Genomic DNA, 14,933 nt, shown 5'->3' on the forward strand with positions numbered 1-14,933 from the left:
TCAGCAGTATTTTTCTTTTTCACCAGGCCTTAATCAGGTTCCTTAGGCAAGGTACAATGGATTTATTTTTTTTTTTTTTTTTAGGCAATCTTTTTTATCTTGCTTATTCTTGACCACAAACTTTTTTTTTTTTAATACCCAGTGATGAGGACCTCATAACCCTAGTAGGAGAGTGCTTTCCAGTGTGTCGTTGTCATCAAGATGTAAATTTTATTTATCAATTAGAATATCTTTATGGAAATTTGTGGCTAACCTGATAATGGGACCTTTCTCCATTAGTCCATGTCAGTCATCAACATTTATTGATAATACTTCTGCTAGTTCCTTAAACAGACAACTTTATCAGAAACTGATGATTTGTGGCTGTTATGTAGTTCCTGTTCATTTCCCACAGACTAGAATAAAATTCCTGTTTCATGTGTGTAGTTAAAGCTCCAGCTACTCAGAGAGACTTTCTGGTTGGAAAATAAAATTGAGAATGTGGTACTTACTTACACCTGTGCTCTAGAAAAGTACTTATTTTTCTATCTTGAAGTTAAGCTGAAACAGTGTTATTTTTAAAAGAATTGTTCTTAAAATTAATTTAAATGAGATGCAAAATATAAGTGGATGTTCTGATCATAAATAGAACTTTATTCAGAAATGTATGCATGTGATTCCAAATGTCCAGTTTACTACAGCTCTTCTGAATGTCTGTGATACTTTGATAAACAAACATCTTTAAGTGGAAAAGTGCATGTAAATTTAAAATTAATGTTTTCTGCTGAAAATAGAATGAGATTTTGGCACTTGGTGGAAATAATGTCTTTTTCATAGAATAAATTTTCTCGCTTTATGTTGTGACTATCTAATACTATTTCTTTTTCTTCTCATAGTAGGCTGTGCTGGAACAAAAATGCAATGAAAGAAACACTGGATGAATGAATGAAAAGCCCTGCTTTGCAATCCCTCAGCATGGCGGGACTGCAGCTCATGACCCCTGCTTCCTCCCCAATGGGTCCATTTTTTGGACTACCATGGCAACAAGAAGCAATTCATGATAACATTTATACGCCGAGAAAATATCAGGTACTAGCAATAATATTAATACAGTACTGTCAGATTAAAAAAAAAAAGTACAATTAAATCTATGAATCTACTTGAGAAAAAAAATAGAGTAGCTGAAAGATGTGCAGTGTTGCACAGATTAGGCACGTTTCTCTCACAGCTTCTCCTGTTGGGAGTTAATTGTGTCGTTTAGCATGGCTGTGTTTTACATTCATAATGTCCCATTCTCTCTCTTCAGTTTGGTTTAACGAGCAGGACTACTTCTAAGCTGAATATTCTCTTGCTGGTCTCTGCAAAATTATGTTAGAGACATAGAATAATCATTACACTGTGCATCATGATTGTATGCATACAATAGTGTCTCCTTTACCCTCTGACCTTCTGACTTCTCTATGCTAAATATCAATGATTTCTTTTTGATTTCCATGCTGGTCAGAGCAGCTCAGTAATGTCAAAAACCCCCATCAAGGCACTGTGATTTTCATTTTGTAAGGAAAACCTGTTTTTGAGTTTTAGAATTGCAGTTCTCTTTGGACTGCAGAGGTGTCTGAAAGCTGACATTTGGTTAGCATTACTGGAAAGCTTAGGTAACCTTGAGCTAACATACTTGCTTACTTGGCTGACTTGATGTATACAGTTAGACTTATAAGCTCTAACTTCATTCTTAACACAGTGTATCTAGCAACAGCAGCATCCATTAAAAAAAAAGTTAGAAAGCTACTTAAAATAGCATAAATTGTGACACTAGAAGATTTTAGATTTTGAAGATAGACTGTATGGTGTGCATCAACATTTTTTTGAAAGACTGTGACTACAAATTGGTGTGAAAGGGATGTTTTATGGCACTAAAATAGCTCTAGAGGTACTACTGACTTGTCCTTATCTTACATTTGGGGTTTTTTTTGGTCATTTTTTTCCACTGCATTGCTGCAAATCCATATGCTATTCTTTAAACCTAGGTTGAACTGCTTGAAGCAGCTTTGGATCATAATACAATAGTCTGCTTAAACACTGGCTCAGGGAAGACTTTTATTGCAGTACTACTCACTAAAGAGCTGTCCTATCAGATCAGGGGAGATTTCAACAAAAATGGGAAAAGAACTGTATTCTTGGTCAACTCAGGTAAGAGAAATATACTGAGTTCCTTAACATGCTCTGAATGTGTTCATGGAATATTCCTTAATAAAAGCTGCATAAAAGCAGGGTTGGGAGAAACTTGCATAAAACCTTTAACAGAAAGGATGCTAAACTAATGTTACTTATCAAACCAGATTGTATTAAATGGATTATAATTTTAAACTAGAAATCAGGAGACAAGAGGTTGAATCTAAAGTGCAATTTAGTTACCAGTCTGTTTCCTTGCTGTTGTTTTATATGAAGGTAGTTGCTGTGTACACCTGATTCAACATTGGTCTGAGCTAAAGATCATGTTATGAAGTACAGTACTACATAATATGCCGTACACCTAGAAAATTAATGAATGAAAACAGTTTTATGTGACTGAGATTTCTGTGTTTCTTGTTTGTTTGGGGTTTTTTTCTTAAGCAAATCAAGTTGCTCAGCAAGTGTCAGCTGTCAGGACACATTCAGATCTTAAAGTTGGAGAGTATTCAAGTTTAGAGATGACTGAATCATGGACAAAAGAGAAGTGGAGTCAGGAATTCTCTAAGCATCAGGTAATGTATTAAGAATAAAGTCTCTAAATATTAAGGAGAATCTACAGTGAGTTAGCCTTGATCAGAAGTTATGCTTTCTTTTAGTTATACACTAACTGATTTTCTAACAAATTCAGACTGTTTTTATTATTTATAGATGTATTTTGAGGAAAAACATGTACAGGGCTTCTCAGGTTGTTTTTAAAAAAGCTGTCCCGTTAATCCTTTGTTTTCAGTCTCTTTGTCTTATGGTTCATGATGATGATGGCAGAAGACATTTTGTGTGCATAGTGTTCTTTAAATACCATTAAAAGATGTTTAAACATTAGATAGTAAAACAAGCTGGTAAAATGGAATGTTCTCCAGGGATGCAGCACGTTCTCTTCAGCATGCATTGTATTTCTGGCTTTTTGGAAACATTTTTTCTGTATGGTTCTCTTTTTAGATGGAAAATAATTAGCTTCAATGGTAACATTTTCCTTGGTGTTTCTTGGACCACTTCTGTTATAATCTTCTTTCCATGCTGAGCTAAGTATCTTGCAGTAATGCAAATATTTGTGTATTCCAGGTTTTTCTCTCTAGCATGCAGTTTATGAAATACATCTGAGGAATTCCCATAGGTGAAAGTGTTACTATACTTAATGTAGTTCAGAGTGAAAAATAATTCATAATTACCTGTCAAGTAAGACTTGCAGAAGGATTTTCTACTTCACCTTGACCTAAGGCAGCTTGTACTGTTCTTACACTGACACTTCTATTTTTTTCTCTTAATTCTAGGTTCTGGTTATGACATGTCATGTTGCTTTGACTGTTTTGAGAAATGAGTATTTATCCCTGTCAAATATTAATCTTCTGGTATTTGATGAGTGCCATCTTGCAATCCAGGATCACCCATACCGTGAAATTATGAAGGTGGGTTCCGTTGCATGAATGTTCTAATACTTGGTTGAAGAGGAGGAATTGGGTGGGAGTTGTTGAAGAAAGCTTTTGAAACAGTGAAAAATACAGCAGTGGAACTGTATTTTTAGCATGTCCTAGGACTCTGAAATTAGTGTAGTGAATGAAGACATTGGTGATATATTGAAGTAGAAAAATAGTGTGTATGGTATGCGCTGTGGGGATTAAAGTCTGGCATTAACAGAGAAAAGAAGCTAAGTTTATTGAATTAGCGAGATTTTTTTTTTCACAATCATTAATAAAATATGTGAGTTTGGGAATGGGAAGCATCTGTCAGTTTTTGTTACTTTGAAAATACTGATTTCTAAAGATGTTTGTAGGGCTCTTTTGGGATGTTCTTGGCTCCATGTGATATTTGGCATATACCATACAAGAAACCCATATAATAGATACCTGTCCAAATCTCTCTTCAAGTTTTACCAGAGCATGCATATTTTATGTTTTTAGGTGTTGTGTTAGTTTTTACACATTGTTGAAGTAGTATGATACAACAAGTAACAAGCAACAGGATGAGGAAATGACCTCAGGTTGTGCCAGGGGAGGTTTAGTTTGGCTATTAGGTAAAAATTTCTTCAGCTAAAGAGTTGTAAAGCATTGGAACAGGCTGCCCAGGGAAGTGGTGAACACACCATCCTTGGAGGTATCTAAAAGATGTAACTATTGGTGTTGAGGGATCATGGTTTAGTGGTGACCTGGCAGTGCTGGGTTAACAGTTGGACTTGATCTTAAAAGTCTCAACCAAAATGATTCAGTGATTCTATGTGTTGTAAACATGGCAAGGTTATTCTGTGTATTTCTTTGTATTTTTCTCTGTATTTGCTGTTAAAAGATAAGTATTAATCATCTTTATTCAGCTTCTAGTTTAACTTCCAAGTCGGTAGAATAGAAAATACTCATTTAATACCTGATTCTTTTTCCAACACCTCTAGTTTTCAACTAAGCATTGAAATTAGCAGTTTGGTAGCTTGATGGTAGATTTGCAGAAAGTAAGGTATTTCATTCTCTTGTCCTTCACAGATATGTGAGGATTATCCATCATGTCCTCGAATCTTGGGATTAACAGCTTCCATTTTAAATGGGAAATGCGATCCTGCTGAGTTAGAGGAGAAGATCCAGAAACTGGAGAAAATGTTGAAGAGCAATGCTGAAACTGCAACTGATTTGGTGGTCTTAGACAGGTATATTGTAGAGCTACAACTGTCAAATTGATGCTTGTGTTTTCATTTTGGATAGAAGAATAAGCCAGTAGCAATACATTCTCTTTTAAACTTCAGAAAAGTTTGGGGGTGTGTGATGCTATTACTTAACTCTATTTGGGATGGAGAGGGAACATTAAATTGCCTTTTGAACAACTGGTGTTGAAGTACATCTTTCCTTGAAGTTAGGTCAAAGGCTGATTTGCCTTGATCTTCAGAGATTTATCTGTAGTTGAGAGGAAAAAAAAAACAAAAACAAACAAATGAACAAAACAAACCAAAACCCAAATAAACCCAGAGCAAAAATGTCTTGGTAAAACAACTGAAAATAACTAAACAACACTAAAACACAATCAATCAAAATTATATTAACCTCCTTTTTTAGGCAAAGTATTAGAACTGTTTTTTCGAATGGAGTGTTTGGGGTGGTGGAGGCTTTTTCACTTTAAAGTCTTTAACTGGATAATTATTCATTATTAATAATTCATTATGGGGGGAAAGTGTGCTCGAATACACTTAATGTTGCTGTTACTTGCTATATAAACTGACCAGGCTGAAATAGCCTGACATTCAAAAGCTGTGTTTAACTTGATTTTTACCCTCTATTAAGATATACTTCTCAGCCATGTGAGATTGTTGTAGACTGTGGACCATATACTGATAAAAGTGGCTTGTATGGAAGATTATTGAAGGAATTGGATGAAGCGCTTACCTTCCTGAATGACTGCAACATATCTGTACAATCGAAAGAAAGAGATTCTACCTTAATTTCTAAGCAGGTAAGGACATTAAGGTTTGAAAAACCTGGGAAATAGAAATCTTTCTGGTGTGGTTTGTTTGTTGTTTTTTTTTTTGGCTATGTATGTTGCATTACTTAAATGTTCTAAGCTAACTGTTCTAGACTATCTGAGCAAAAAGACTTCTGTTTTTTCTAATAATGCATGTCTTTTCATAAATGAGTGGAGCTTGAATGTCAACCATTGGTTAGAACTTCATCTAGTTTGTGATTCAGATTTGCCTAAGGCAGTAAAATAGTTCTGCACCCTGATGTTCTGGGTCCTTATTTCTGAAGTTAAGAATTTGATGTCTTTGCGATCTCCCATCACATTTGAATAATTCAGTACAGCAGAGGAAGTAATGCCTCAAGAAATACTTGGAAAAACTGTCCTCGGATGTGTTAAAAGATGATAAAGAAGAATTCAGACAAAAACTGCAGCCATAGATCTGCGTTTTCTACAACTTATCTTAGAACAATTTTGGACTAGTGGCATACCTTGTTGGAATGGAGTTTGAACTGCAAGCCTGTCCCTTACTTTGTGTTTGCCCCTGTGTTGCCATGTTAGATGGCGGAGTTCAGACGGCCTGATGCAGGGACCTGTCACACATGGGGGCCAGGCAGGTGTGGTTTTTTGGTTCTTTCTCCCTCTAGAGCTTTGTGGTTTGGAATTGCATCCTGAGGTACGTTCTGCCTTTTGTTTAAGTAGTCAGTTACATTTCTACAATAGTCCATGAGGAAGTTGGGGAACATCTTCAGCCCAAAGTGTTCCAGTTTCCTTTAACATTCTTGGAAGCCTAGCATTCTGACACTGTCTAGAAAACAATTATTTGGGCCAGAGTGAAAGATGATACATAAGGCAGCCTATCACAGCTGTGTAGGAGAAGGAACGAACTCCTGTATACTTCTGTGATTACCTTAATGTAGTAGACTAAAATATACCAGGAACACTGGCAGCTGGGGGCAGTCCCAAGGATTTGTATAGTATGAAAGAGTGGATTAACTGCTATGCTTCTAATGCATGTAGCACACTGCTTGTGTTCTCATCCACTACCTCTTTAAGAAGATGGAGGCACCAATATTAAGAAAAAGTCAGTTTTCAGCCTGAGATGCCTTCTTTCTTGGTAGTGGAAAGCATCAAGCCTCCATGTACAGTTACAATTAGTATAGATAAATTTTGCCTATAATTAAGTCTTAGCGCTTATAGGCTTAATGGAGGATAGTGTAAAGAGAATTATAACCCTCTCTTCCTCACAGAGGGAAGAGGAGAAATTAAAGCAGCAACTGGAAACTGTATCAGCCTGACTTGCTATAGTTCTGCTGTTGTACTAGTACATCCAAATCCTGATTCTTCCTAAGAATATTTGGTGTACCCCACTTCTGGGTAGTTTGTTTCACCAGGAGGCAACCACTTGTCATCAGACAACAGTACTCAAGTGCCTATACTGTGCAATCCAAGCAGGGCATAATTCTCTCCTGGTTTGGTCTTTGTTAAATATAAAAAAGTAATAACTTCTGCTTTGTCTATCTACCTGCCTTAAGAAGTATTCTCCTTTTTAGCATAATTATCTTCAGGTAAATTTCAGTTTCCAGTTCCACAAAATTGTGAAAATATTCTTTGAATTTGTTTCTGAGGTTTTTACTGAGATTTGGAAATGTACAAATTTCAAAGTTTCATTGTAGTAATTTAAGGGAGGTGGGTGCAACTTGCTCCATTAGAAAACAACGAAGTTCCCAAGGTCACCTAAATAACAAAAGCAAACTTCTAAACATTTTTATAAGGGAGTAGTTGTAATCCTTATAAGAGAAACAAGATCCCAGTGTTAAATGAATAGTTCATGACTATACTCTTTGAACTGATATTTGAATTCATGTGTTGTAGATACTGTCAGACTGTCGAGCTGTGTTGGTTGTTCTGGGACCCTGGTGTGCAGATAAGGTAGCTGGGATGATGGTGAGAGAGCTACAGAAGTATATCAAACATGAACAAGAGGAGCTGCACAGGAAATTTTTATTGTTTACAGACACTTTCCTAAGGAAAATACATGCACTCTGTGAAGAGCACTTCTCGCCTGCCTCACTTGACCTGAAATTTGTGACCCCAAAAGTGATAAAGCTGCTTGAAATCTTGCGCAAATATAAACCGTATGAGCGGCAGCAGTTTGAAAGTGTGGAATGGTATAACAATAGGAATCAGGATAATTATGTGTCTTGGAGTGATTCTGAAGATGATGATGAGGATGAAGAAATTGAGGAGAAAGAGAAGCCAGAGACTAATTTTCCATCGCCCTTTACTAATATTTTATGCGGAATTATTTTTGTGGAAAGAAGATACACAGCAGTTGTTCTAAATAGGTAAAGCTTTTTTTTAAAATCTTTTGTTTGTTTCTTTGGGGTTTTTGTTTGTTTTTTCAAAGGCAGTCTTAGCTGCTGGTACATGGATGTTAATATCATGATGTCTTGTATTTTCAGAATGCTATTTGAAAGTTAGTGTACTGGATCTGCATAAAGAATGACAAAAAAAAAATTAGTTCAGGCTATATTTACATGAGGTGTATGGGAAGAGTGTGTCTTTGAAAGTTGTACTGTGGGCTTATTTTGAACCCGAGTTTGTAATTTGATTACTTCAAGTAAAATGTTAAATATTGTACTTAGGAGCCATAGACTGATTCGTCTTAATTGGTCTTTATATTTGCAATGGATGCTGGAAACCTCTCCAACCTAGTGTGTGCAATATCTCTGGAAATTTTACCATTACCTTACTAAATCATACTATCACATGATCCAAGTCTACAGAAAATCAAATTTGTCCTCTCACAAATATCTCTTAAGATTTGGTGTTTATAAAATGCTTATTCCAACACAGCATTTTCTTAGTTCCTACCAAGAAAAATAGGACCCCTGTAATATTTGTCAAGATACACTATGCCATACTTGAGTTCCTTATCAGCTCTTACTCCTGAATGTGATCTGTTATACATCAAGCTTAATTGTTAAATGCTATTTGCCACAAATTTATGAACAGCACCTGATTTATTCACTGATCTTGATTTGGGGTTCTGATATTGGGGCTGCCATTCTTAAGCTTTAGGTGCATTTGGTGCATGTTACTGGCAGAAAAAAATAAAGCTCTGTGTAACTTGACACATTTCTGAAAATGCTCCTTTATCTCATGTGTGACAGCTTAGGTCTGTCTGACCAGGTGTCTTAATTAAGCCTTCAGTGGAGAACTTCACTATAGGCTCACTTCAGTTGAGTGCATTTAGTTCAAGGGCCTCTGCTGATTTGTAGATATATGTAATGTCATGTGTACAAGTGGAAAGACTGTCTCCTGAATAAGGAAGTCCTGAGTCTTTTAATTAGTATGTGAAAGCCTCTGGAGGTATGGATCATTACACAGAGTTAAGTTAAAGCAGAATTACATTTTTTCCTAGAATGTACTTTTTATGGCAGTATTTGGAGCTGAGTCATATTTTACGAAGTCCAGCATGGCTAAGGCAGGCATATGTTATACTTTCTACTAGAATAGGCTGCCCAGAGAGCTTGTGGAGTCCCCTACTCTGGAGACTTTCAAAACCTGCCTGGGTGCATTCCCGTGCAGCTTGCCCTAAGCTGATCCTGCTTTGGCAGGGTGGTTGCATTTGATTTCTGGAGGTCCTTTCCAACCCCTAACATTCTGTGATACTGCTTTTTAGCCATTGCATATATTGTAAATACTACAAAATAAACAAACAAAACCAACCAACAACAACCTCCCCTCCAAACAAAAACAAACTGCGGATGATGACAACAACAACAAAAATGAACAAAACAAAGCAAATCACACCACAAAACCCACTGAACAACCCTGGACCAAAAAAACACAAAATGCAACCTGTTCCTTGATCATTACTACACACAACTGATGATGTAGCTTGCTTACTGATTTATTTGGTGTATACAGTTGAGTTCTGATGCCTAGAAGCTTTTTGAAGGGAAAATATTTTCCAAAACCCAGTTACCTTCCATTTTCATTGCAGTGCCTCTCAGCTCCCTCAGAGAGGTGTCTGAAAGCAGAAGTTTTTGTATCTACTTGAAAAACACTTGTTACCTACCACTAAGGCATTTTTAACCATAAGGCTGAAATCTTAAATGTTTCTCAGGAACTCCCTAAAGATGTGCACAGTGAAATGTTTTTAGTTGCCTATTTCTGTAATTGAGATACAGTAAGAATGTTTGAGATGCTCAGTAGATACTCAGACTGCAGCCAAACGGCTGAATAGAAATGATGTAAAAATAAATTACAAGTTTTGTCCAGTTAAGGCATACTTTGCATTTTAGTACAGGAGCATCATAAGGATCACAAACTTTGTTGTCTGTATGCCTTGTTTGTTCTGGTTTTGAGTGTGAAGGAAGTCTTTGAAGTATTTTCTATTCATACAAATCTTGTTTAAACCAGCAACCAGGTAAAGGGGAGAGATTTCAGTAGTTTTACAAGTGTAGAAAGGGCAGAGAGAACTGCCATCTTCTATCTTGTTTGGCAGTAGTGGTAGGTGTGTAGCTGGAAATCTGCACAACACTCGTTATATGTGGGGCACAACTGCTAGAGATTTAAGTTTGAAGTACTTACGGAGGTATACAGATGCACACTATGCTTTGCATCTGAGGAGCGTCTGGTAATGGACGTAATGCATGTGCTATGAGTAAAGTGGTACTGGGATGGCTATAGTGAGACATGCAAAGGTGGTAATTTTTCACCTACAACAGCTTGGGTTTTTTAATTTTATTGGTTCTGCTGCTCAGGTACTTTTTACAATTGACAAATCCCAGGTTCTGTCCATGCTGAAAACAGATTAACTAAGGATGCTACAGTGTAACTACTAATTCTAGATTCAATGCATTGTTTATATGAGCAACCTTCTGCCTTGTCAGTGAAATCAAAACACTGCATAATAAGATAGCCTTTTCTGCTTCTGTAACCTACAGAAGGATGTAGGGCAATAAACTGAGAGTATGGATGATTCTCACTGCTCTGTTCAGTGTTTCCTTTAAAGAATTTGATTAATGCCTCTAATTGCAGATACAGTTTGGGCTAATTTCAGAAGTAATGCACATCTCACTGGGTAAGCACTGCTCTTTAGGAAAACAAGTCAACACTGTGTCATTAGTATACCTGAACAGAATACATATTTTAACGCAAAGGAGAACTATCTATGTTTTAACAAAAAAATTACCACCTCATATTGAGAAAACATAATTTGTTGAGAAAGCAGTTATGTCTTTTTGCTAAGATCAGTCATAATTTACAGAAAGTGAGAATAACTAAAGTGGTTATGAGTAGAGTGCCTTAGAGTAATAGGCTGGTTTAAAAATACCTGGGTTTACCATGATAGGTCTAAAATGTGTGTGATGTTGTGTATGGATGCACTGTATTATCCTTAGAGGTTTTTACTAGAACTAGAGCTTTTAGTGAAGACTAAGGTTGGCTGGTTTGTTGCCATAGCTTAATTAGCATGCTTCCACTTTTTTTTTTTCCTTCTAATGTAGGTATTGCAAACAAAAAATCATCTTCTGTTTCCTGGGTTGTGTGACTTCTAAAAATGCGTGTAATATTTTTAGGTTGATTAAAGAAGCTGGCAAGCAAGATCCAGAACTGTCTTACATCAGTAGCAATTTTATAACTGGACATGGCATTGGCAAGAACCAACCTCGGAACAAGCAGATGGAAGTAGAGTTCAGAAAACAGGAAGAGGTAACTTGAAAAAAGTAATTTAAACTAGTAGTACCTTAACCTTTGTGTCTGTGTGTGTCTTATAAAACAAAAAACCAATGGAGTCGCTGGAAGCTCAGGGAATATCCTGAGCCACCTATTGTTTTCTGCACTGGGTTGGTAGTAATACTGTAAAAATTTCTGATCTTTTCCACAGGTAAGCTTGTTTTAATATTTATCTTTGGTGAAAGTGAATTTGGTAAATAATTAAATTATATAAATCCTCATGATTTTGACTTACAGCATGTCAAGTATTTTGAAAGCAAATGTATTCATCTCTGGTGGGTTGCCTTCCTGGCTTTCTCTCTTGCCCCAGTCTTAGTGGTAGTATAAATATCAGAAGTACCAGCTCTCGACTGTGCTCCACCTCTTGAGGAGCTTTCAAGTTCAGACACTGTTGGAAAATACGCTGTCCTGAAAGCAACCTTTTGTTGTTTTTTTTTTTAAATATACTACAGCTGGAAGACTGTAAATAAATAGGTGGGATCCTCTCCATTGCTTCTGACTGTGCTGACCTTCTGGATTCTTCTAATACCATGTACTATATCAGATATATAATCTGATTCTTAATAGTCTACCTTTTCTCATGAAATAGTTTTGCTGTGGTTTTGAAAAGGGTTTTTTTGTAATAGATTTATCTGCATATTTAGACAAACTTTTTGGAATGTCTGATCCACTTCCCTTTTTTACTGGCTTTTGGTGAATCTGATAATGGATTGTAATCTCAAAATAATCTGTTATATTTTTCTTCATTACTTTTGGCAGGTTCTTAGAAAATTTCGAGCACATGAGACCAACCTACTTATTGCTACTAGTATTGTAGAAGAGGGTGTTGACATCCCAAAATGCAACTTGGTGGTGCGTTTTGATTTGCCCACAGAATACCGTTCCTATGTGCAGTCGAAAGGAAGAGCTAGAGCACCAATCTCCAATTACATTATGTTAGCAGATACAGACAAAATCAAAACTTTTGAAGAAGATCTTAAGACGTACAAAGCAATTGAGAAGGTATGCGGTCAAAGCAAAGTACCTGGTTTTGTTAAATGTATCATAATATTTTTTAAGGGAAAAATCTCTCATCACATTCTGTTCTTGAAATGTTAAGATCCTCAGAAACAAATGCTCAAAATCTGTTGACACCAATGAAACCGAAACTGAACCCATTGTTGATGATGATGATGTGTTTCCACCCTATGTGTTGAGGCCAGACGAGAACAGTCCAAGAGTCACAATTAACACTGCTATTGGACACATAAATAGGTAAGAGGCATGTTCATGTCAAAAAGTAAATCTCTTTGAATAAAAAGTTTTATAGTATGTCTTACAACATGGATGCATAGGCTGAGGTATTGTACACTTTCTCTCTTGGGAATCCTGACAGGATCTTATCTCCTAAAGTGATCATAGTAATTTGAAGGGGTAATTTACTTTTTTGTCTCTTTATCCTACAGAGGTTCTAGCTTTGATAATGAACGTAGTGATACTGATCCCTCTTTAATTAAAAGCTGACTAGCTCTTGACAGGCTAGTTTTAAAAATAAGCAACAGTGGCTGTCGCGACATCTTCCAGTCCTAGTATTCTCATTTGTAGTTGCAATCTGTTGTCATGTTTAAAAATATAGTAAGCAAGCTGAATATAATGCAAATCCACAAGACAGGATAGTGTGTCTCCTAGGGAGCTAGCCAAATATCATCTTTGTAAGGTCATGGCAATTAGCAGGTTTTCCCCTGACAGGAAAAGGTAGATGTTACAACACTGAAAATGGCAAGGAGGAAGATCCAGGGAGCTAAGAGACTGGTCAATTTTACCTTAGTCATGTGGAGTATTACAGACCAAGTTCTTACAGAAGCAGTTTGCAGGTACAAAAAGGAAAAAGGGATTGGCAGTAGCCACTGGTTTTATTGATGTCACCTGTGTGATGAAGTAATTGACTGTGAACAGGGGAAAAGCAGTGAATGTCATTACTTAAGTAAAGCATTAGATGAAACTGCTATAGTACCCAAGTAGCCAGATTCTTCAGTTGCAGACCATTTCAGTGGACTGTCTGGTGAATAAACCCTGGCAAAGCAGTCAGATTGGAAGGATGTAATGGTAGATGGTTCAAAAGGTTTATTCATGGGTCATTAGGAGGTCCACTATGGTTTAACATCAGCATATTTGTAAATGTCACTTAAGTTTCTGGAGAAGGGAAGTGGGTGCAGTGGAAGAAAGTCTACTATTCAGTTGAGTAGCCATGACACATAGAACGAATGGGACAGTAGTAAGCTCAGGAAGATAAACAAAGACATGCAAACACTGGGACCTGAAATTGAATGGTTTTGTGGATCATTGCAAACTTGGAAAAAGCTTGCTGGAGAAAAGTTTTATAATAGAGGACTTGCAGGTCTTCTTGCTAGTTGAATGAAAGTCAGCAATGTAACCTTGCAGTGCTCAATATGGTCTCTCTCATCTGCTGTGGTGTTGATACCAGTAAGGCAAGATTCCACTGAAATGTATTTAAGTTTCAGTTTTCAGGTTTTGATAATTTGTAAAATGTTTTGTCAACTTAGGTACTGCGCTAGATTACCAAGTGATCCATTCACACACCTAGCTCCCAAGTGTAAAACCCGAGAACTACCTGATCATACGTTTTACTCTACTCTCTACCTGCCAATCAACTCACCTCTCCGAGCTTCAATTGTTGTAGGTATTTGGGGGAGGAAAAGCATGGAAATTGTTTGTATAGATGTCTGTGCTGTTTCTAGAATTAGTTTCATTGTTCTTAATGAAAGTCACTTCTTCTTTTCCTGTACTGTGCTCTGTAACTGTATTTAGGTCACTGTTCACAGAATAGTTTATGTTGGTTTCTGTTATAATCTATTTTCCAGCAATTACTGTTTATTCCAAAGGTAAAAATACTGAAATTTTTTCCCCACAGCCTTTTTCCCCCCCACCCCCCCCCCCCTTTATGTTTTAGGAAAACATCCTTTATTGCTTTTGATCCATAGTATGTTGAGTTCCTGTAATTTTGGCTTCTGTGGAAAAAACATTATCAGCCTGAACATATTCACAAGTTTTGTTTGCCTCATATGTTTGTGTTAAATTAATTAAACATGTATAAGTAATAATGTACTCATCAACAAGAGTTTCTAAAGAAATATTTAAATGTTTGTAGGGTCCTCCAATGAGTTGTGCAAGACTGGCTGAGAGAGTTGTAGCTCTTATTTGCTGTGAAAAACTACACAAAATTGGTAAGAACCAGAAAAGCAACATCTCTTTGTTGAAGGTTATTCTGTAATTGCGAAATTGATTGTGGTATACAGATGTCACGCATAGCCATGCATTTCTACTGTAACCATCTATTATAACATCCTTTCTTCTGCCCTGTTTTCTGATATAATCATGTGCTTACTAATTTAGCTTAAACTTTGGAAGCTAAAGTTAGGTTTTCCAAGAGAATCGTGTTATTCAACATTTTTTTTTTTTCTTAAACAGTAAATTAGCATTAATACAAGACACAGATTTTAACATCAAATATACTTAATAAAGGGGAAAAGAGTCTTGTGTTCTAGAAA

At 36.5% G+C, this 14,933-nt stretch overlaps 1 protein-coding gene across 1 annotated transcript in view; it reads left to right on the forward strand.

Moving 5' to 3' along the window:
- DICER1 (dicer 1, ribonuclease III) overlaps positions 1 to 14,933 on the forward strand; it is a 41,157-nt gene that overhangs the window by 5,737 nt on the left and 20,487 nt on the right. Inside the window, exons 2-13 of the mRNA XM_054161887.1 lie at positions 876 to 1,068; positions 2,007 to 2,169; positions 2,593 to 2,723; positions 3,480 to 3,614; positions 4,677 to 4,837; positions 5,466 to 5,634; positions 7,513 to 7,985; positions 11,229 to 11,361; positions 12,145 to 12,387; positions 12,485 to 12,639; positions 13,929 to 14,061; positions 14,534 to 14,609. Coding sequence (XP_054017862.1) covers positions 925 to 1,068; positions 2,007 to 2,169; positions 2,593 to 2,723; positions 3,480 to 3,614; positions 4,677 to 4,837; positions 5,466 to 5,634; positions 7,513 to 7,985; positions 11,229 to 11,361; positions 12,145 to 12,387; positions 12,485 to 12,639; positions 13,929 to 14,061; positions 14,534 to 14,609 — 2,116 coding nt within the window. The 5' untranslated portion in view covers positions 876 to 924. The remainder of the gene's footprint in view (positions 1 to 875; positions 1,069 to 2,006; positions 2,170 to 2,592; positions 2,724 to 3,479; positions 3,615 to 4,676; positions 4,838 to 5,465; positions 5,635 to 7,512; positions 7,986 to 11,228; positions 11,362 to 12,144; positions 12,388 to 12,484; positions 12,640 to 13,928; positions 14,062 to 14,533; positions 14,610 to 14,933) is intronic.

This window comes from Dryobates pubescens, chromosome 5 (genome assembly GCF_014839835.1).
Source record: "Dryobates pubescens isolate bDryPub1 chromosome 5, bDryPub1.pri, whole genome shotgun sequence".
NCBI lineage: Eukaryota > Metazoa > Chordata > Aves > Piciformes > Picidae > Dryobates > Dryobates pubescens.